Below are 23,252 nucleotides of genomic sequence, written 5' to 3'. Positions count from 1 at the left end.
AAAAGTTTTGTGAGCAGAGAGGTATTGAGAAGGAGGGAGGGAAGAAGGGAGAGAGAATGGGTGTGTCACAGCCTCTTGCCACTACAAACTTCAGACATGTGCACCATTTTGTGCATCTGGCTTTACTTGGGTAGTGGGGAATCGAACTGTGTCAGGCTTTGAAAGCAAGCTCCTTTAACTGCTGGCTCCAGCCCAGATTCACATCTTTTTTTTTTTAAATTTTTTTTTGTTCATTTTTTATTTATTTGTTTGAGAGCGACAGACACAGGGAGAAAGACAGATAGAGGGAGAGAGAGAGAGAATGGGCGCGCCAGGGCTTCCAGCCTCTGCAAACGAACTCCAGACGCGTGCGCCCCCTTGTGCATCTGGCTAACGTGGGACCTGGGGAACCGAGCCTTGAACCGGGGTCCTTAGGCTTCAGAGGCAAGCGCTTAATCACTAAGCCATCTCTCCAGCCCAGATTCACATCTTTTGATGGAAAACATTCTCACCATAAAATTCCCCCATTGGCAATGAATGCCTGATGTAGAAATGTTAACACGTCAAAGCGCTAGCTCAAATCTCACCTTAACTTCCCCTTTACTCTCCAAAACCGTGTGGATTTGAGGTTTGGTATTGTTCGTGCATGCACCGGAAGGCAGCGTGTGTCACAGCCACCCTTCCTACCTGTCATCACACTGGCAAATGACTTCCAACATACACATAAGACACATGTGAAAAAATTCTTTATTAATTTCTCACATTTCATTACAAAATGTATGTTGCAAACAACTTGAATAACCTACTTGTGGTTTTTTGTTTGTTTGTTTTAAAACCCTTGGCTTCAAGGATTCAGGATCTCCCTATCTTTTATCAAGTATTAGGAAACACTGATTATTGGAGTCAATAGGTTATCATTCTGCTATTTATTTTCTTCTCTCAAGCTCTGAAAAAAATGTCCTCTGTATAAATTAAGCAACAACAACAACAAAAAAAATGTTGTAAATTCTATGCCATTACAGTCAACAGAATTATAATAATGCATCCAAAATGTGCGGCCACAAAATATCAGGTATATGTTTGAAAAAGAAAAAAAATGACATTCTAGCCTTGTTAAAAGGATAATGGTCCCATATTTTTATTAACAGGTTAGCAAAACAAAGTCCAATGGATTACAATATTTACATGTTATTTGAAAAATAAAGTAGTGATAAAATAAAAGCATGTCACAATTATTTTCTCTTTTTTTTCTTTTTTCCTTCATTTTTTTTCCTTTTTTTGTTCTGTTTTTGGTAACTATTACAAACACCCAATCCAGGTATGGAACTGCTTAGTACATTTGAAATGAGGCCAATTAAAAACAAATATGGACATAAAAATGAGTCTTTTGTCTAAATACTTCACACTTTCCCCATTTTCTGCTTTCCACATGATGGCCTCCCCGTCCGTAAAAAAAAAAAAAAAAAATTAAATTAAACATCCTAAAAATAAAAATTCTTAACAGCAAGAAAAAAATAATTAAAAAAACATGCTTTTCAAGTAAGCATTTATTCCACAAATGCCACATCTTCCCAAGGACTTGATTTGAAGCTGTGTGGGACACTGTCATCTTGGCAACCCCATTCCCTTTTAGCCCTCCCCCCACCCCCTTTCCCTCCAAGCTAAAAAAAAAATCAAAAACATGAAAACCAAACGACTCACATGCGCATACATGAAAACACACACACACACACACACACACACACACACACACACACACACACGGGCTTCTAAACCTAGGCTTTAAGAAAAGTTCTTTTCTACTTTTTGGAACAAAACCCTTTGTTCATAATCAGAATGTATTATAAATGTAGACTGAGGTTTATTGTCTAAGCTGCTCCCTCCCAAAACAGCTAATTAATATGGGGAAACAGGGTAACTGGCAGCTAGATTTTTTAAAAAAGTAGTTCTCCAGGGATCTCATATGTGGATACATCATTTCTTATCCACTCTCACGAAAGGGATGGGATTCTAATACACCCCTTTGTCACCCAAAATAAATGAGAGACTCCCGTGATACACAATGCAAACAAAAACACAGATTTAGAAACCACACACAGAAGCCAGCCCATCCTAACAGAAATCCTTGGTGTGAGACAGATAATGTGTTCATCTGACAAGCAACGAAAGCATGAAGAGGACCTCTTCGTCTGGCCCACGAGCTGCATAGCTGTGCCGAAAGTTTGGTTCTTTAGTTAAATTAACAGGAAAAACAAAACAAAACAAAACAACAACAAAAAAGGAAGTTAACGTCTTTGTTATTTCCACATTTAAAATAAAACATTCCTATTCACAAAAAACTGAATCTCCCTTAACCCCAAATTAAAACAACACACACACACAAAAACAATTTCCATGAAAAAACTGAACTGTGCTGTGTTTGTAACACTCAAATTGAGGAAAAAAAATAAAATAAACGCGTGGCAAACAAAACTCCACAATCCTCTTAAAGTTAGCTCACATGAACCTACCAAATTCTAAATTATAGCTGAACACTAATAAACAGCTTACCTGGAATAAAGGATGACAATTCACACAGTTATCTAATAATTAAAGTCTGTTTCTTTTTTTTGTTTTGTTTTTTACTAAAATAATTAAAAAAATCACAGTATTTTAAGAAATAAAACCCACATGGGGATTTTAAGCACAATTTGTGTTCCTTTCTTTAAAACTCTTTTCCCCTCCATTCACCGTCCTGCCCAGCAGTTCTCTCTACATTAACCACAAGGACGACAGGCAGCACTGACCAATGCAGAGAACTCCCTTGGTTACGTCTGAGGTACTAGGAAACAGGTGACTGTTTATGCAAAGCAGTTTTGTTTTCTGTTTTTTTGTTTTGTTTTGTTTTGTTTTTTTTTTTCCCAAAGCGGCTGCAGTTAGGTCTTGAAAAAGCTTAAGGTATTAAAACTAGAAAAACGCACTCAAAGTTGTGCGTCCAAAAGTTGTTCCCCTACAAGAGAGGTCTCCTACTGTCCCAGAGCTCCGGTTTCCACGTACTGTCCGAGATGGCCACGGACAGTGCCGTGGCCGGGGAAGGAGCTTCCAGATCCGCAGCAGATGAAACTTCCGGGGTGGAGATCCAGAAGGAAAGATGTAGTGATGGAAAAGGAGTCACATATCCAACCATTTAAATAACTTTAATTTACATACTCACTCACACGGGTACCAGTGCTTTGAAAATAGATTGTTCAGGTCCTAAAGAGCAGCTTTGTTCTGTCTTCTCTTTCCTGCCCCTCCCTTCTCAGCCCACGCCGGCCCTCCCACTTTTTCATCACGGTTCAAGTAAGGTTTGATTTAAGAATTTCACCAAACTCATTCATTTTTGGCCTCTGCATTCTCCATGAGAGATTTGTCCGCAGCTACCACACAGATGGCTACAGTTTCACTCGGCAGGGAAAAGTCTATCCCCATTGGCTCATCATCGTCTTTTGCCTCCATGGAGGGCACCTGCACACTGTCCCCCATTGACTCCTTTGGGTGGACCTCATCTCTGCTCACCTGCTTAGTGTCGTGCAACGCCCTGAAAAACAAAAAGAACAAGTTCATAAGCCCAGTGTGATGGCACAAAGAGCGGGTCATTTGTCAACAGCCTCAAAGCAAACTTGAGGCCAACCGGTGCTACACGAGATGCTATCTCAGAATGAAAATTAATGAAGAGGAAGATGAGTGAGTACACAGGCTACACATGCTTTTGCCAATTAAATACGAGTCAACCAGCCTTTCTTCCCTGACCTCCAAAGCCTTGGCATTTCCTTTGGATGAATGTGAAGGGTGTATGATTAAGCTGTTTTCAATATCCCCTTGCTTTCTGTTATGTGTGGGTTATGTGTGCCTGTATCTTTTGGAAACTTTGTACTACAAAGGTATGCATTATGGGCCGGGGAAATGGCTTAGTGTGAAAAAAAATGTTTGCTGTGCAAGCATGGGGGCCTGAGAAGGCCAGATGTCCCCCCTCCCCGAGGGGTTCAACTCCCCAGCACCCATGTAAACAGCTAAGTGTGGACATTTGCAACTGTAACCCCAGTCCTGTGGGGAATGGAAACTGGAGAATCAGTTGCAGAGGCTCACTGGTCAGACAATCTGTTAACTGCTCCAGGTTCCTTGAGAGAGACTGTCTCAAGGAACCACCCAGGAGAGTAATGAGGACACCTGGTGGTCTTCTCTGGCCACCTCGTGTGTGTATCTGTGCACGTGTGGGAGTGCGTGTACTACATACACATCACACCGACATGCTTCACACACAAAAATGGGAATTATACTGGGATTTGATTGTGTCAAGTTTTATTTCTGAATTAACAGAACAGCTTTATATCATCTCTACTGAGTATGAGTGGAAAGATAGCAAGATTTGTTTCATGCTCAGATTCATCAGCTAAAACCAGAAGCTTGGAGACTAGCCAATAATTATTAAGACAAAAACAGCAATTCAGGTACTAATGACCTACTGGGCAGGATTTTAAACAAACCATAGTAAAAATCTATAGAGACAACCTGCACCTTGAGATGTTTAGCTACATTCTGAGCACTAAACACTTAAGACTGTAAAGCCAATTCCACACAGGAACCACAGCTTGGTTTCTATGTGTCTGGCTTCCGTGTTGAGGGACAGCCTGAGGGTCAAGGGTGAATGAAGTCAGCAGCTGACAGAAAGGTTCTCACCTACCTGGGAGGCAGCTAGAAGTGAGCTCTGTCCCATGGGCATGTTCAGGGCACTTAAGGCACAGGTAGCCATAAAGGCCAGAACAGAAGTCAGAAGTTGAACCTGATTCAGAGTTTCTTATAGACTAAAGTAAAGCTAAAGGAACACTGGCTAAGAGCGGCACTTGTGTTCGTGGGTCTGTCCTAGTGATCCTCTTCCTCCTGACTTGTGTACGTGGGTCTGTCCTAGTGATCTTCTATCTCCTGACTTGTGTACATGGGTCTGTCCTAGTGATCCTATATCTCCTGACTGTGTACGTGGGTCTGTCCTAGTGATCCTCTTCCTCCTGACTTGTGTACGTGGGTCTGTCCTAGTGATCCTCTTCCTCCTGACTTGTGTACGTGGGTCTGTCCTAGTGATCCTCTTCCTCCTGACTTGTGTACGTGGGTCTGTCCTAGTGATCCTCTTCCTCCTGACTTGTGTACGTGGGTCTGTCCTAGTGATCCTCTTCCTCCTGACTTGTGTACGTGGGTCTGTCCTAGTGATCCTCTTCCTCCTGACTTGTGTACGTGGGTCTGTCCTAGTGATCCTCTTCCTCCTGACTTGTGTTCGTGGGTCTGTCCTAGTGATCCTCTTCCTCCTGACTTGTGTTCGTGGGTCTGTCCTAGTGATCCTCTTCCTCCTGACTTGTGTACGTGGGTCTGTCCTAGTGATCCTCTTCCTCCTGACTTGTGTTCGTGGGTCTGTCCTAGTGATCCATCTTCTTCCTGACTTGTGTACGTGGGTCTGTCCTAGTGACCATCTTCCTCCTGACTTGTGTACGTGGGTCTGTCCTAGTGACCATCTTCTTCCTGACTTGTGTACGTGGGTCTGTCCTAGTGACCATCTTCCTCCTGACTTGTGTACGTGGGTCTGTCCTAGTGATCCTCTTCCTCCTGACTTGTGTTTGTGGGTCTGTCCTAGTGATCCTCTTTCTCCTGACTTGTGTACGTGAGGTCTGTCCTAGTGATCCTCTTCCTCCTGACTTGTGTACGTGGGTCTGTCCTAGTGATCCTCTTTCTCCTGACTTGTGTACGTGAGGTCTGTCCTAGTGATCCTCTTTTCTTCCTGGACTTGTGTTTGTGGTCTTGTCCTAGTATCCTCTTTCCTCCTGACTTGTGTTTGTGGGTCTTGTCCTAGTGATCCTCTTTCTCCTGACTTGTGTACGTGGGGTCTGCCCTAGTGAACATTTTCTTCCTGACTCCTGGCTGGTGGCTATCGTGTGTCCCTATGGAAGACAGATGGTGGTATTCTTCAGGAATGCCCATCACCTTTTTGTAGACAGTGTCTCTCATTGGTCTGCAGCATAGGAATTGGGCCATCCTGGTTGACAAGTGAACCCCAGGTATCCTCCTGTCTTCACCTTGCCAGCACTGGGTTAACAAGTTTGTGGTACCCTCACCATGCCTGGCATTTTTACATGGGTCCTGGGTATTTAACTCAGTTCCTCATGCTTGTAAGGCACATAGTTTATCAAATGGGATACCATCCCAGCCCCTGGGAAGACATTTTTAAAAACTAACAGAGCCAAGCATGGTAGCACACATCTTTAATCCAAACACTCAGGAGACGCAGGTACGAGGATTGCTGTGAGTTTGAGGCCAGCCTGAGACTACATAGTGAATTCTAAGTCAACCTGGTCTAGAACAAAAGTCTATAACCTTGAAAAACCAAAATAGAAAGAAAGAGAAACAGAAAGAAAGAAAGGGAGGGAGGGAGGGAGGGAGGAAATAAGAAAAGAGAAAGGAAGGAAAGAAAAGAAAGAGAAAAGAAAAACAAACGAGCTGGAGAGATGGCTCAGTGGTTGATGCACTTGCCTACAAAGCCTAGCAACCTGGGTTTGACTCCCTGTTACCCATGTAAAGCCAGACACACAAAGTAGTGCATACGTTGTAGTGTTCATTTGCCGTGGATACAGACCCTTGTGTGCCCATTCTCTCCCTCTCTTTCTCTGCTTGCAAATAAATAAATTATAAGTAAATAATAAATAAATAATATGTAAAAAACCTAACAGAGAAGGAGATGCCTGGTCCCTCCACCACTGCCTATTCTCCACTGGCCTTGAAAGATGACTCAGAGGACTTAAGTAGTGTCAGGGGAAATCACAGAAAAGAACCCCCCTCACCCCTCCTTCCCTCTTACTTGTGATGAATGGCCCAACTTACATGCCATGTCTCAGCACATGTCTTTCCCACTCAGAGCCCTGTGAAAATGCCCGTCCACAGAATTCACATGGAAAACGCTTCTCAGTGTTGATAGCAGCCCCTCGATCAGAAAATCTTATCAGCTCTGCAAAAAGAAAGTGTTGGTTGGCATTGCCCAAGTGCTTCAGGAGTCAGTAGAAGGGGTCAGGCAGCACTCACTGGGAACCCACTTCTCCTTCACCTTGGAAGGCAGGCTATGAGAGCAACTGTCCACTCTGTCCTAGGGTTACTCTGAAGAGTACTTCCTGAATAGCTCTCAGGTACTGTTTCTGCTTCCCACCCTCAAACTTTCCCATTTTATCTTACTTTTCCAACAGCTTCTGTCCTTTGCCAACAACTCGGGTCTTTTTGGTCAAAGGACCCCTTCTGCCCATTCCAAAGGCACCCATGCATTGCTGTTCTACTTAGTGTTTCCCTTCTGCATGCTTGAGGAAATCCTCAGTTTGGTTCACTTTCTATTTGGGGCAGGTGGATCTTGGCTCACTGAGAACAGAGGCAACAGAAAGCACCTGGACTCAGTTGTTCAACGCAGACCTCATGGTTTCTACAGGTTCCACTTGAGGCCAAAGCTCCACAACACGCACCCACCCATCGTGGATAGTATGATTAACACCTCACAGGGTGATTATGAGCCCTGAATGAGATCTATAAGCAAAGAACTTCATGTGTAAGTGCACATGGGCAACTGGGGAGGGGGGAGTCATCAAAAAAGCTTATCCCCAGCTACTGATGGACCTTGATCAGCTGCCTAGAATCTACTCCCCAGTCAGTGATGGTCATGAGTGCAGAGCTATACATATGTCTGGGATGGGTCTATTCTAAGCGTCCAATATTGACCTAGCTGTTTTGTTTCCCCCATGGCACTGGGCACATGTTAAGGTTTTGATAAATGTGGGTTGGCTGGCTGTTTTCAGGTCACGCTTTCTGGCAAGCTCAAAGACAGCTTATTTGGACTTTGTATTATTCTGAGTTCTAAGTCCGTATGTCTTTCATTAGCCCACAGAAGGCCAAGTCTTCATGTGGGTAACAAACAGCATGGTTCTGTAGACACGTTACAAAATGAGGGCGTTGCATGGGGAAATCTGATCATCTTTACATATCTGACCATCCTAGGCCTGTATAGACAAGATGTCACAGGAAGGCATCTTCCAATTGAAATAACCCATCTCATAAAATCTTTAGGATGGCATTAACAGGAGAGGGGCCCTGTGACGCCTTCATCTTCAGCACAAAAAGCCTTGAGAATGGAGCCAGTTTTCACAAAAGATGAAACATTTTCTCACAAATTAAGAAGATCACCGCACGAGCCATTAAAAATAATTGCACAGACTATCTTTCTTGATTCTTTTCATTGGAAATGAGACAGCACCATCTGCTCTGCGCATTAATTCCTTAGCAGGGATTATCTTGGGCAAAAAATCAACAGAATGCCTTCCTGACTCCTCCCAACTGCATAGTAGGAGGGGGGTTGGGGCGGGCCGCATTCTGCTTGGGTTTGGATTTCTTCATGCGTGGTTTCTTCTCTTTGAAATTCCCACTGAGGGCCAGGAGATGGCTAGGCAGTTAAAGGCACTTGCTTGAAATTCTCTCTAAGCTTTCTAGCTAGGCTGTGCCACGTGTTCATGTTCAGTGTTCTGTAGTTCTTGTGTTTGGAAAGGGAGTTAGTAATGGGGTAGCAACAAGGCCTTGAACTCCCCAAATTGAGAGTTATCTGATTAAAATTCAAATTTACCAACAAAGAGAATGTTGCAAGTATATGCACTCCTCCTCCCTGTCCTTAGGAAGCATGAAACCTGTCACCCATTCTCTGCAAGGGCAGATGCTATGTTCCAGCCTCAAAGAAGAGGCCATTCATTACCCGTCACACTACCAATCACTCTCCATCAGTTTGAGAGCTGCGCTAACACCACCTCCTAGCCCCTAGTTCTTGGAAGCCAGAATGTCTGGCAAAAACACCCTGAGGCCATTGTTTGTCCTTTCTTCTTCTTGGCAAGGAGCTATGAGATGGCGGGAAATTAATTCTAGGTTGATTCAAAGACAGGACAAATGAGGCTGTTCTTGCAAGGATGGGTGAGGGAGAAGAGACAGTATAATCTTGTAATGCCTGTTGATCCTGCTGGAAGCTACTCTGCCAGCTCCCCATCTCTGAGAGGAAAACCTACTTCTCCATCTAGGGACTTTCCCCCTACATGGATAAGGCCCATGAATGTAGACATGACACTTTCTAGTGAGTAGCAGAAACTGTGCAATTTCTCCAGCTACCTCCATGGTGCGAGACAGCACAGCTGAATGCAGGAGGCCAAGCTGGAGGAGCAGCGAAAATGTGTCCTGTATGTGCCAACCACTGTCCTTTGTAATTTCCTATGTTTGTTTTGTTTACTAATTTATACTGGCATTTCCTTCCTCTTTTTTTTTTTTCCTCTTTCTTTCTTTTTTTTTTTTTCTCTCTCTCTCTTTTTGGATGCAGGGCCTCTAACCCAGGCTAACCTCAAACTCCTGCATCAGCCTCCCAAGAGATGGGATGAAAGACATGAGCCACCAGACACATGTTTATTTAGTTTTTTAACATGTGTGTCTGTGTGCATGTATGTGGAGGCCAGGAGACAACTTTGGGTGTATTTCCTGGAGAGGACCAGTAGGGTCACAGGTCACCCCCTGTTCGAAGTGCCCCCTCCTGAAGTCTTTTCCCAACAGGGCACAGATGCTAGGAATTTGTGGTAAAGAACGCATCTGTGAAAAGGATTAAAAAAGAGAAAAGGGGCTGGAGAGATGGCGTAGCGGTTAAGCACTTGCCTGTGAAGCCTAAGGACCCCGGTTCAAGGCTTGATTCTCCAAGACCCACGTTAGCCAGATGCACAAGGGGGCGCACGCGTCTGGAGTTCATTTGCAGTGGCTGGAGGCCCTGGCATGCCCATTCTCTCTCTCTTTCTATCTGCCTCTTTCTCTCTCTCAAATAAATAAATAAAAATGAACAACAACAACAACAAAAAGAGAACCATGCTTCTCAGATTACAAATATTTTCCTTGTAAGAAATTGGTTAATTCAGCCCTTATAAAAGTAGTACCTTTCTAAGAACAGTCAGCCTCCTGGAGAGGAAATTTCAAGAGCTTGAATGTTTTCTAAGGCAAGAGGCTTTTGAGAAGCTAGCACATTTTGTTTGTCAGGCCTTGCTGATTGCTGGAGTTTCATAAGCCAAGAGGGACCTCACTTCACAAAACTGTGGTCATCTGCTTTGCTTATCATGACTGGAAAGTGAGGACAGGTCAGGAGAGGGAACAGGAAGCTTCCAGAGAAGGAATTGGTCAGGTTTGCAGATATTCTGCAAAAGTGCCATGGAGTGAGATACCAGTACACCCAGAGATCACAGGACCAGGGGGCTAGCCTATCACCCAATGGGTTGGAAATGTGCAAGTCTTGCCTTGGAGCCAGAACACCAAGACTCAACCTCCAGTGGGCTGTTTATCTGTATGTATCCACCCATCCACCCACCCACCTATCCATCCGTCTTACTTTATACAAGCTCTCTAGGCCAACACTCTGACACGGAGCTATATCCCCAACCCTCACTTCATCTTTATAGTCATCGATGGAACCACAAAGAAGACCTCAGCCACAACAATCTTGAAGAAGCAGGAAAAAGCTGGAGGCAGCAATGATACTCCCTGACTTTAAAATCTACCACAAAGCTAAGGTAATCAAAATAGCATGGCACTGGCAAAATCAGACCCATGGCCCAAATGAACAGAAGAGGGTCCAGAAATAAATCCACACAGTTACAGTCCATTGATTTCTGAGAAAATTTCTAGCAACACACAATGAGAAAGGGCAGTCCTGTTGATAAACTATGGTGACAACTCAGTATCCACCTGCAGGAAAATGGTATCAGAGCCTGATCTCATGCCACATAAAAGGTTAATTCCAGTGGATAAAAGACCTAAACTTAAGTCATAAAACTATTAGAATAAAAAGGGAGAATCTTGGGCTGGAATTGGTTGGTAGTTAACGGGCTTGCTGGCAAAGCCTAAGGACCCATGTTTGACTCTCCAGGTCGCAGAGCTAGACGCACAGGTTGATGCAAGCGCCTAAGGGCACACATGTGCACAGGTTTGGCTGCAGGGGCTAGAGGCCCTGGTGTTCCAATTGCCTCTTTCATAAAAAACAAGAAAGAAAGAAAAGATAAAAATGAATAAAAAAAGGGGGGGATCTCCATGACACTGGATTAGGCAATGACTTTTTTTTTTTTGTTTTTCTACATGACCCCAAAAGCATAAGCAACAAAAGCATAAGTAGAACAGTGAGGCACATGCCTTTATTCCAAACACTAAGGAAGCCCAGAAAGCAGGATTGCTGTTTGAGGCCAGCCCGAGACTAATTCCAGGTCTGCCTGGGGTAGAATAAGACCCTTCCTTAAAAAACCAAAAGCCAAAATAAATAAATAAAAATTAAAAGTGGAACTACCAAGTGATTCAATAATCTCGCTACTGGGTTTATATGCAAATAAAATGAGTATATGCAAAAGACATAGTATTGCAATGTTCACTGCAGCATTAACCAATGGGAAGACAGCATTGACTAAGGCCCTTCAATGGAAGCAATGTCACACACACACACACACACACACACACACACACACACACACTGTTCAGCTTGAAAACACAAAATCCTGTCATTTGTGACCACATGGATGAACTTAGGGGACCTTATGTTAAAGGAAATAAGCCAGACAAAAAGTATTTCTCAATGATTCCACTTGCATGTGGAATCTAATGGTAACTCTGAGACAGACAATAAAATAGACTGGTGGTTTCCAAAGGAGTGGGGAGATAGTCAAAGACACAAGAGTTCAGTTCAAGAGAAAGAATCTGTTCAAGAGCTCTATTGTACAACATGGTGACTATGACTAATAATATTTATATGCTTGAAAAGTGTTGAGTCAACTTTAAGTGCTCTTACCACCCCAAGATAAGTATGTGAGGTAATGTTAACCAGATCCACTTAGACAACTCACTGTGGTGGTTTGATTCAGGTGTCCCCCATAAACTTAGGTGTTCTGAATTCTAGGTTCCCAGCTGATGGAGATTTGGGAATTAACACCTCCCGGAGGGAGTATATTGTTGGGGGCCGGCTTATGGGTATTAAAGCCAGTTTCCCCTTGCCAGTGTTTAGCACACCCTCCTGTTGCTGTGGTCCACCTTATGTTGGCCATGGGGTGATGTCCACCCTCTGCTCATGCCATCATTTTCCCCTGCCATCGTGGAGCTTCCCCTCAAGCCTGTACGCCAAAATAAATCTCTTTTTCCCCAGAAGCTACTCTTGGTTGGTGATTTCTACCAGCAATGCGAACTGGACTGCAACACTCATATATATATATATATATATATATATATATATATCGGATCATAGATATATACAATTTTCACTTATCAATTAAAAATGAATAAAATTTAAATAAAATACCAAAAGTAAAGCAGAAGTAGTGAAGTTAAAAAAAAAACCTATATATTACATCACTTTGGGAAGCAGGTGATATTATTACTGTTCTCATCATTAGTATTATTTCATATGAATGAATCACAAAGCCCCAAAACAAAGTGTTATAGACAGTAAAAGAATTAGAAGCCAAGCTTAGACAGGCTGACTGCAAAGATCTTTCTATTACAAGAGACTGAAGAAAAACGGTTATTTTAAAACCCAACACTGAATCTCTTGGGTAAGGATGTTCAACAGTGGCACTTGGACTATTCTTGTCACCGTGAGGAGAGCATCTGGAATATTATTCTTCATATTTCTGTTGTTCACATGCTTTGCTAGAAGAACATATTTCAACCTGTATTCTTATATGCACACACTGGGGATACCCGCATGACAGACATGGTCTCAAGTGAATCAGAGCCCCAAAGAGTGAAAAGAAGGCCCCTGCGGACGGATACATAGTGAGGGTTCAAGTACCCTGTAGTCTCTCACTATGGTCCCAGCAGCTGTCATTTTAAATGAGTGTTCAATTTCACATTCATTCTCATTCCACCATAGCCCTACAGTATCATTCACCTGGTTCTGTCTGTCCCTTGTTGGAAACAAATCATGACCATGTATGTTTTCTTCTAGCATATATGTATTAATTAGGAAGCAATGTCTGTTTTCCTTGGGAGTTTTTCTATAGCTGGTAATAGTTTGTAAAGACACGGCCCCTGACAGTTCTGAAGTCAGTCTGTTCTGCTACTTAACCAAGAAGGATCATTCCTTCTGTTCCTCCCACAGCAACCTCCTGCCTCCCTTCTGTCTCACCACGAACGTGCCAGATGCCATCTGCGGCTCAAAAGGGAGCAGGGTGAGACTAACCTCTGTCTTCAGCCTTGCTGCTCACTTCGTCATCCTTGTCCTCATCGTCGCTGCTGGAGCTCTCCATTCTCTCCTTCATCTGTTCCAGCTGATCCAAGTTAACCCGTCCAACCAGCTCAAAGTTCCGGCTTACCTGAAAGAGGCCCACACAGACAATGGAACAGGAGGGCACGAGGCTCTCTATTGGAGACCTTCCCAACATCCTTTTACTTTTTTTTCGTTCCCTATGACTGTTTTTACTACTAGCACGAGACAACCTAATACCTAAGAGGTTCTTTTCTTTACATTGGCTCTCAGAGACGCTCAAATACTCTCCATTTCACAGGTCAACAGTGGACCTCTCCCTCCCCCTCCAAAACTTGCATCCACAAAGTAGGCCCAAAGCATCACCCAGCCCATACTTTTTGAGTTGAATTCAAAGCTGTGACTATGATAAACTACCTAAGCTTCAAATAATTCTGAAAATCAGAGATTCTGTGATGTCCAGGTCATCAGCATTAAAAATAGGACTTTCCTCCGTGATCTTGTCAATCATACTTCTGGCCTGGGAGGTGGGCCTACAGAACAATTTGGTTGTTTACTAGAGTATAAATGGAAGATGATATATTGCTATTAGTAATTATTGTGTCTGAGACTGAATATACCATATTTATTGAATCTAAGATTACCTGAGAAAAACATAGATGACTGACCCCCCCAAAAGTTCATTGTAAGTGTCAAACAGAGCTGGTTCTAATAATATAATATAATATCATAAATATAATAATACATATAACTGTGGTTAGAGTAATGTTAGGTTTCTTCAAAATATCAAAGGAAACAGAAGTCCACACATTAATGACTTCCAAGTTGGGTTCTCATATCAACAGTAGGACATTTGCTCTCTGTTATCTATTGGCATAACCTTGTCAGTTCCATGCATAAGTGTCAGGGTTGACAAGGTGACAAAGGACATGCCAAGAACCTGACAGAGGCTACTCCTATGTGCAAGGTGCTGTGCTCTCCTTGGGGGCTGGAGAAAGGCACATCAAGATGAACAGGGCTTGGTTCTGGCCTCCAGGGGCTCACAGTCTAGTTGACAAAGGAAGACATATTCATTAGGCACCAAAAAAGCTTTCCACAGCTGCCATAATAGACACATGCAATGAGGGCACAGGAAAAAGAATTTACAAGACAATTCCAAAATATTCCTAGGGGCCAGCTTGGAAGAAAGATTTGCTGAGCAACACCAATTCCATATGCCTGGCAGATGGGACCATCATCATTTGCTGTGACAAATTTGAGAGAAAGCCACTCAGATTACCAGGGCCAACACAGTCTTGTGACAAGGCTTAACATTCCCCCAACAACTTCGTGTGGAAGATAGGTACATCTAAATGGGTGAAGAAGCTCTTTTAAAACAGGAGAAACATGCCGGGTGTGGTGGCGCACACCTTTAATCCCAGCACTTGGGAGGCAGAGGTAGGAGGATCACTGTGAGTTCAAGGCCACCCTGAGACTACATAGTGAATTCCAGGTCAGCCTGAGCTAGAATGAGACACTACCTCGGAAAACCAAAAAAAAAAAAAAGTTATAAAGTTGGGGTTGGGGTTATGGCTCAGTGATTACAGACACTTGCATGCAGAGCCTGCCAGCTCTATTTGGGTTCCCCAGCACCCATATAAAGTCAAATGCACAAAGTGGTGCACGTATCTGTACTTCGCTTGCAACAGAAAGAGGCACTGGCATGCCATCTCTCTCCCCTCCTCCCTGTAATTATTTTTAAAAATCATATTATTCCCACCAAAGAGTCCTCTAAATACTAATATATGGTCATGCCCCTTTTTATTTTATTTTATTTTTTAAATATTTTTTGTTCATTTTTTATTTATTTGAGAGCGACAGACACAGAGAGAAAGACAGATAGAGGGAGAGAGAAAGAATGGGCGCGCCAGGGCTTCCAGCCTCTGCAAACGAACTCCAGACGCGTGCGCCCCCTTGTACATCTGGCTAACGTGGGACCTGGGGAACCGAGCCTCAAACTGGGGTCCTTAGGCCTCACAGGCCAGCGCTTAACCGCTAAGCCATCTCTCCAGCCCCATGCCCCTTTTGAAATGCTACTCTCACTTCTGGTTAGAGATGCTTTGCTTTTCAGATGGGGGTGACCCCTGGCATGACTTAATACTCATTCATGTGTTGAGAAGTGATAGTGGCATGTTCTGCACTAAGTCATCTCAGTCACACCCTCTAAGGATCAGGGTCCACTGGAAAAGAGGTAGCTGAAAGAGGTGAATGTAAGAGCCAAAAGACGGGCAGAAGTGCTTTGTAATATTGTTCCAGATACAAAGTGGCCATGGCTCGTGACCTCACAGTGGCTGACCTACATATACAAGACCTACATTAATAGGAGGTGGAAAATCATGACGTCAAAATAGGAGAGACTAGTTGGAAAGAAGGAACTCAGTGGAGGGGAGGAAACAGAAGACAGAAAATGGAGGGTGGTGGGAGAAGAAGATTATGATCATGGTATACTGTCTATATGTATGGAGGTCATAAATAAAGCTTTTTTTTACGGCTGGATGTGGTGGTTGCACGCCTTTAATCCCAGCACTCAGGAGGCAGAGGTCGGAGGGTGGCTGAGAGGTCACTGTGAGACTACATAGTGAATTCCAGGTCAGCATGGGCTAGAGACCCTACCTCGAAAAACAAAACAAAACAAAACAAAAATGTTTTTAAAGAAGTTAATATATTTTGTTTATTTATTTGAGATAGCAAAAGAAAGAAGCAGATAGAGAGAGAATGGGTACACCAGAGCCTCTAGCCATTGCAAATGATGCATGTGCCACCTTGTGCATCTGACTTACGTGGGTACTTGGAAATCAAACCTGGGTCCTTAGGCTTCCCAGGCAAGTGCCTTAATTGCTTTAAGCTATCTCTCCAGCCATTAAAAAAATATATTTTTTAGTTTTAGTTATTTATTTGAGAGATAGAAAGAGGGAGGGAGGAAGGATATGGGCGCACCAGGGCTTCCAGCCACTGCAAACAAACTCCAGGTGCATGTGCCCCTTATGCATCTGGCTTACATGTGTCCTGGGGAATTGAACCTGGGTCCTTTGGCTTTAAAGGCAAGCACCTTAACCACTAAGCCATCTCTCCAGTCCCTTCTAGTCTTTTTAAGAAGTTTAAAAACTGAAGAATTTTTGGTCACAGCACCTTGCTAACTAGGGATTTAGCTAGTCTTGCCATACAAACATCTATGAGTTTATAAAAGTATATTTGGCTATATTTTAACCAGATAGCAGTTAGGACAAATATTTTACTAAAAGTGCTCTGGTTTCTTAGTTTTTCAGGAAAAGTTGACAAGGTTGCATTCTACCTGGTTTTGAAGCGGCTGCTTTTAAGTGATTGGGATGTGGAGGGCAGCTCTTCCTGACCACCTCTCCACATCCTCTCACCCTTTGCAACCAGGGGTGCCATGGACACATACAAGGAGTGTGCACAGTGGTGAAGACTTGAAAACGTAATTCGTAAAGCATCTTCTCACATGCAGGTGTTGACATTCGCTCAGTAATTCACTCAACATGACTTTTCAAAACGTGTCAGGCCCTGACCCTCGTCAAACCTTCTAGTTCTTATGGAGCTCAGAGAAACAGATCTGTCACCAAACCAAATGTTTCTCACTTTCATGGGGTTAAAAAATAAAAAATAAACTGTACTTGCCCATTCTCCCACAACCACCATCTTCTCACATTTTGGATTCTGCACAAATTTCTATAGCATGTGGATAGCCTAGGGTTTATCTGTCCTGAAGATGTCTAGAATCTTTGTAAGGCAATTACAAGACTTAGAACGATTTTATATGGCTATGTAATTAGAAGATTTCTACAATAAAACATTCTTCTTACTGTTGGGTTATTCCTATATTTAAAGTCCTCAAACAAGCCATCCAAACACTAGTCTGAACACAAAGACTTCCCGATTTCTTTCTGCTTCTTGAGCCCATCACCATTCTTGTCTGGATCATGAGAGTCCCCCACGCCACTGGTTCCCCAATACCCATTCTTGCCTCTTTCATTCTCCAGTGTGGTTAGAGGAATATTTAAGATAAACAACCTCTGAGCCCATCAAGTCAATTCTTGTTTGGCCCAAGGAAAGAATTCAAATTTTGTTCTGTGGTTCATGGCAAGCATCTCATCCTGACACACTTTCAGTAACTTGCTCCTGGCTCTCACCATGCCTAACTTACTGAGTTTCCTGTGCTTCTATTACTCCGGTCCCAAGTTCCACCATGTCCCAGCTACAGTCTTGTAGCCCATCACTCGGCTGGGGAACGTTCCTGCACTGCTCCTGGGTTCAATGGCGCAGCTCCCCTAACACAGCACCCATACTTCCCCAGCGAGCACACAGTCATTAATTCCTCACGTCCTGCCGAGCTGCAAACCCCGGAGGGCAGGTTTTCTGTACACGGCACCATTCCATCACCACTGGCCAGCAGTGTCCACAGAAGAGCGGGTGTGGTTCTCAATTCCTGGCTGCTGGGCATTTTTATTTTATATACTTGTCATTCACATAAAGGTTCCCATAGAAAGTTTGGAAAATACAAAATACAAAAATAAAAAAAACTATTTAAAGCCCAGCTACCTGTACATAGTAATTGTTAAATTCTATTTCTGTATCTCTGTTTACTAACTATAGATTATTTTCATTCCCATATCATATTAAAGCATGCTAAGTGTGCCTCAATTTTTCTTATGCCCTGCATGGCATACAATGTCCTTTAAATGTAGTATTTCATCAAAAGAAAATGCTATAGTTTATTATCTGGCTATGCACTTACTTGGGGTTATGTTATTTTTGGGTTTTACTATTAAAATGCAATAAACCTTATTGTGAATAAACATTCTTTTCACGTTGTTTTAATTTCCTAATAGGCATTTCAGATGTCAAAATAAAGATTTAGTCAATGAGTGTAGACTGTATTAAAACTCCAATACATTTCTCACTTGTCTTTTCAAAGGACCACACCACTCCCTGGGCCCAGTGATTGGTAGATACCTAACTTCTTGGTGGTTCAGGGATGTTTTCTAACCTTTTGCAGATAAAAGAAGTCATATACATTCCATAAGTATGGAGGGTTTGAACACTAATCATTCAGACTATAAAACTGTAAGCCGGGTGTGGTGGTGCACACCTTTAATCCCAGCACTTGGGAGGCAGAGGTAAGATGATCACCATGAGTTCAAGACCACCCTGAGACTACAAAGTGAATTCCAGGTCAGCCTGAGCTAGAGCTAGAGCTAGATTTTTACCTCAAAAAGACATAAAAATGAAGTAAAATTATAGGCTAATCTGCATGTCCTGTGAAAGTTGCTTGTGATTGCCACTAACCCAAGGTCCCTATTAAGGCCACTGACCTGACCTCTGGTGAAGGCAGCTGTGCAGGAAGAACGTGAGACGGCCAGCAGATGCTGAACACTGAACTCTGAAATGATGACTTCGTGAAAGCTCTTCCACACCCACCTAACTTGCAATCTCCACACCTGACTTTCTGTGTCAGCTTTTAGCCATCAGCAAAATGGTTCAGATCTGAGTTCACATGCATTCCCCTTTCAGCTTAAGAATCACATGATCTACAAATATCACTAAATTGAGCATGCATTTTCATGCTGTGCTAGGTTGGCACACTCCATCTTTCAGGAAGACTGATGAAAACATGCTTGGTAAGGACAAAATGGAACCGCCCATCCTTGTCTTCAGGTGACAACCATCAAGCAGGGGAGACTGTGACTAAACAAGACTGCTTAATATTTTCAGAGACGCTAAAGGGCTTGCCTATTTACTCATATGTGCCTTCCAACGAGACACCCAATCCAGATGCTCTTATTAGTCCCAGAAAAAGCGACAGCCCAGATTTGAAAGAACTCCGAGCTGCCTATCAGTTCAGCAATGCCATTGGTCATACAGAGACTACAGTGCTGTGAGACACACACAACACACAGGCCAAGAAACACTTCTACACAGGCAGGACAAGAAAATCTTTTAAACTTTCTGGGCAACACTGACTCTGTCACGATGACTCCTATGCTACTGTAGCTCAGGAGATGTGTGCCCAGAACATCATGTCAATAAACAAGCAAGACTGTAATCCAATAAACATCTGCTCATGGAGAGCAAAATCTAAATTCCATCCTATTTCACTTGTCAGAAAATATTCTTCTGATTTCTTTTTCAACTTAGATGGTTGGTGGGCTGGCAGCTGTGGGTCATGATTTGCTAAATGCTGACTTACGCAATCAGGTGACATGCCCAACAGATCTGGGCTCGTCTGTGAAAATCAGATGGAGGTGAAGGAGACAGTTGAGTGGAAAGAACAAAAAAACAGGCAAGGTATCTATAGGAAACATTACAGAAGATGGTCAAATGGGCAGGATAACCTCCGCCCTGGCCCCGAGTCCTCAGATAGGGGCAGCTCTGTTAGCGTTCCGGTAAAGGTTTCAAGAGAGGACATTCAAGAGTCATCCACAAGCTGTCATGAACAGCAGGGTTTCCTTCCTTTTGGTGGATGAATAATATCCCATCATGCATTGAGCCACATTCACTTTCTTTATTCACGTTCAGTAGACAGGTTGTTTCGGTATCTTGGCTACTGTGAGCAAGCTGCAATGATCATGGAGCACAGTATCTTATTTTTGTTTGTTTGTTTTTTGAAGTAGGGCCTAACTCTAGCCCAGGTTGACCTGGAATTCACTATGTAGTCTCAGGGTGGCCTTGAACTCACAGCAATCCTCCTACCACTGCCTCCCGAGTGCTGGGATTAAAGGTGTGCGCCACCACGCCAGGCTCACAGTATCTTGAAGAGATGCCTGATGTTGCTTCCTTCACACACTCAGAAGCAGAACTGCTCATGATGTGTCCAAGGCATTTTATTATTTACTTATTTCTGCATTACTGGGCACAGAACCTAGGGCCCTGTCTATGCCAGGTAAGTGCTCTACCATTGAGCTATATATCCCAAGTCACCCTTACTTTTTCTACTTGAGACATGAAGTTGCCCAGACTTTCTAAGGCCCACTCTGTAGCCCAGCCAGGCCTTGAACTTGCAGTACATCTTAAGTAGCTGGTACTACAGATCTGTATCACCTGCTCCAATTCAACTCTTGACTTCTTTTTCTTTCTTTTTTTAAAAAATAAATTTATTGGGCTGGAGAGATGGCTTAGCGGTTAAGCGCTTGCCTGTGAAGCCTAAGGACCCTGGTTCGAGGCTCGGTTCCCCAGGTCCCACATTAGCCAGATGCACAAGGGGGCGCACACGTCTGGAGTTCGTTTGCAGAGGCTGGAAGCCCTGGCGAGCCCATTCTCTCTCTCTCCCTCTATCTGTCTTTCTCTCTGTGTCTGTCGCTCTCAAATAAATAAATAAAAAATTAAAAAAAATAAATTTATTGCTTTCATTTATGATCTTATCAAAGGGGTTTTAGTTTTAGTTCAGATATCCAGTTATTTTATCACATATTTTTGAAGTAACCTTCCTTGACATATTTGTTGAAATCATATAAATGTAGTTTGTTTGACATGCTATTCTGTTACACTTACTTGCCTATCTTTTTTATTTTTTAGTTTATTTTTATTAGATATGGACACACTTAGTATATAAACACATGTTGGTACAATCCTTTCCCTCCTCCCTGCCCCTTTTCTGAAAAGGACCTCCTCCTTGGGGATGCAGGTCAAGCCCATGGGGATTGTGCATCACGCATTATGGGGGTAGCAGTCAGTTATGGTGGAGTGACAATGTCTCTGTGCGTAACAATGTCCCAACGTGTGGCTCTAACAAGCTTTCTGCCCCCTCTTCCACAAAATTCCCTGAGCCACATGGAGTGCGTTTTAAGTCTACTTAAGTGATGGGCTCTTAGGAGCCTCTGGATCTCTGGTTTGGTAGGAGTGCGTGTCCTCAGTGTCTCTATCTCCTTCACCCTTGCACTGATATCAGGTTTACAGAGACATTAGCACTCTTGCTCATTTCCCCAATTCCTCTGTGGCTTCCGCAGGGGCCGGGCTGAAGTGTACTGGGTCGTTTCCTCAGGTCCCAGTCCTGGTCCACTCTGCCACACCGCCTGCACACCAAAGGGGAGCTGGGAGGAGCCCGTAAGCAGGGATCTGGCCTATTCACCCCGCGACACTGCCTCCCCACACACCATCCGGTGCAGGGAACCTTTTACCACTTTCATTATCATCATGGCCACACGAATTTATCTCCCTGCTCCTGGTATGTAAGGGTTCCCTCTCCTCCATGTGCGCCTCAGCACCATCTTAAATATACATACTTTTGCTTGTCAAGTATGCTTCCACAAAGCTAACTGAAAACAATATTGAGCCAAACAAGACAAGTAGGCAGAAACGAAGTTTTCTGGAAGAGAATTCGAAAACCCCTATTCACTCAGAAATACACTCAGCTGCCCTTTTTTTTTAGAGCCCGTGTGTCCAGTACTAAGTGCGCTGGCCTGGGATTCTTTCAGTTAAGCTTGTGTTGTCTACGTGCCTATAAGTCATCTAGGACAGCAGATATTACTTTCAATTTTTTTCCCCTGTGGTTTTTCAAGGTAGAGTCTCACTCTAGCCCAGGCTGACCTGGAATTCACTATGTCATCTCAGGGTAGCCTTGAACTCATGGCGATCCTCCTACCTCTGCCTCCCAAGTGCTGGGATTAAAGGTGGGTGCCACCATGCCTGGCTTACAGTTTTTAACCTTTCAGAGGGTATACAGTTTTATTCTCATATCAACAAACAAGTTTATGGGATGCAAATGTTAGAGCAATGCTATGAATTCTTTATCCTGTGTCCTCTTTGTGTGAGTTTTCATGGTATCAATAAAGTGAAACAGTCATTGCTTGCAATAATGTGACTTTTACTGTGCACTGAACATGTAACACTAAATAAGAAATCTTTGTCGGGCGTGGTAATGCATGCCTTTAATCCCAGCACTCGGGAGGCAGAGGTAGGAGGATCGTTGTTTTGAGACCACCCTGAGAGTACATAGTGAATTCCAGGTCAGCCTGGGCCAGAGTGAGACCCTACCTCAAACAAACAAACAAAAGGGCTGGAGAGATGGTAGTGGTTAAACGTTTGCCTGCAAAGCCAAAGGACCCAGGCTCAATTCTCCAGGACCCACGTTAGCTAGATGCACAAGGGGGCACACGCATCTGGAATTTGTTTGCAGGGGCTGGAGGCCCTGGCACGCCCATTTTCTCTCTCTCTCTCCCTCTTTCTCTATCAAATAAATGAATAAATAAGTAAATAAGAATAAAATATATTAAAAAGAAAGAAATCTGAGCTGGGTGCAATTGCTCACATCTTTAATCCTAGCACTGGAAAAGCAGAGGTAGGAGGATCATTTTAAGTTTGAGGCCAGCCTGAGACTACATAGTAAATTCCAGGTTAGCCTGGGTTAAAGCAAAACCCTACCTTGAAAAACCTTTGAAGCCAAGTGTGGGTGGCACCCACCTTTAATCTCAGCACTTGGGAGGCAGACCTAGGAGGATCATTGTGAATTTGATCCCAGCCTGGGACTATAGAATGAGTTCCAGGTTAGCCTAGGCTACAGTAAGACCCTATCTCAAAAAAAATAAGACAATAATAATAATAATAAATAAAGCCTCAGAGTTTTGCTTCAGTTGAGCAGATGACAGTCTTCTGCGACAAAAATTCAGAGGCAAAGATGCTAACGAATCCACCACATTTTGCTCAGGTGAACAAACAGGACGTTTAAATTTTCCTCTTTGGGAAGTGCATTCATTCATTCTGTGATTCCTCTGATAGCTACTGACCCTTTGGCAGGATGGGCAGTGTTGAGATTTTAGAAGGAAAGACAGGAATGTGCCATAAGACAGAAAGCAGTAACTGTGGGAAGCTCGGAAGAAGAGCATTTAATTCTGACCAAGGAAGTGAGTGGATGGTTTCAAGGCAATAGGTAAAGAACGTCTTTGTCCAACATGGACTTGATAACTACTGTCTGACTCCCGCCTTAGGGAATGGTCAT

At 43.3% G+C, this 23,252-nt stretch overlaps 1 protein-coding gene across 5 annotated transcripts in view; it reads right to left on the bottom strand.

Moving 5' to 3' along the window:
• Window positions 1–707: 707 nt before the first annotated feature.
• The window catches only part of Znf462 (zinc finger protein 462), a 195,882-nt gene continuing 173,337 nt past the window's right edge, over window positions 708–23,252 (bottom strand). For all 5 annotated transcript variants that reach the window (XM_045136361.1, XM_045136359.1, XM_004656983.3 and 2 more), the window contains 3 exons: window positions 13,241–13,373; window positions 6,862–6,985; window positions 708–3,538 (listed from right to left, as the gene is read on the bottom strand). In XM_045136361.1, coding sequence (XP_044992296.1) covers window positions 3,331–3,538; window positions 6,862–6,985; window positions 13,241–13,373 — 465 coding nt within the window. In that variant the 3' untranslated portion in view covers window positions 708–3,330. The remainder of the gene's footprint in view (window positions 3,539–6,861; window positions 6,986–13,240; window positions 13,374–23,252) is intronic.

Source organism: Jaculus jaculus, chromosome 1, assembly GCF_020740685.1.
Source record: "Jaculus jaculus isolate mJacJac1 chromosome 1, mJacJac1.mat.Y.cur, whole genome shotgun sequence".
NCBI lineage: Eukaryota > Metazoa > Chordata > Mammalia > Rodentia > Dipodidae > Jaculus > Jaculus jaculus.
Note: the sequence above shows the minus strand (reverse complement) of the source record. Positions and strands in the feature narration are given on the sequence as shown.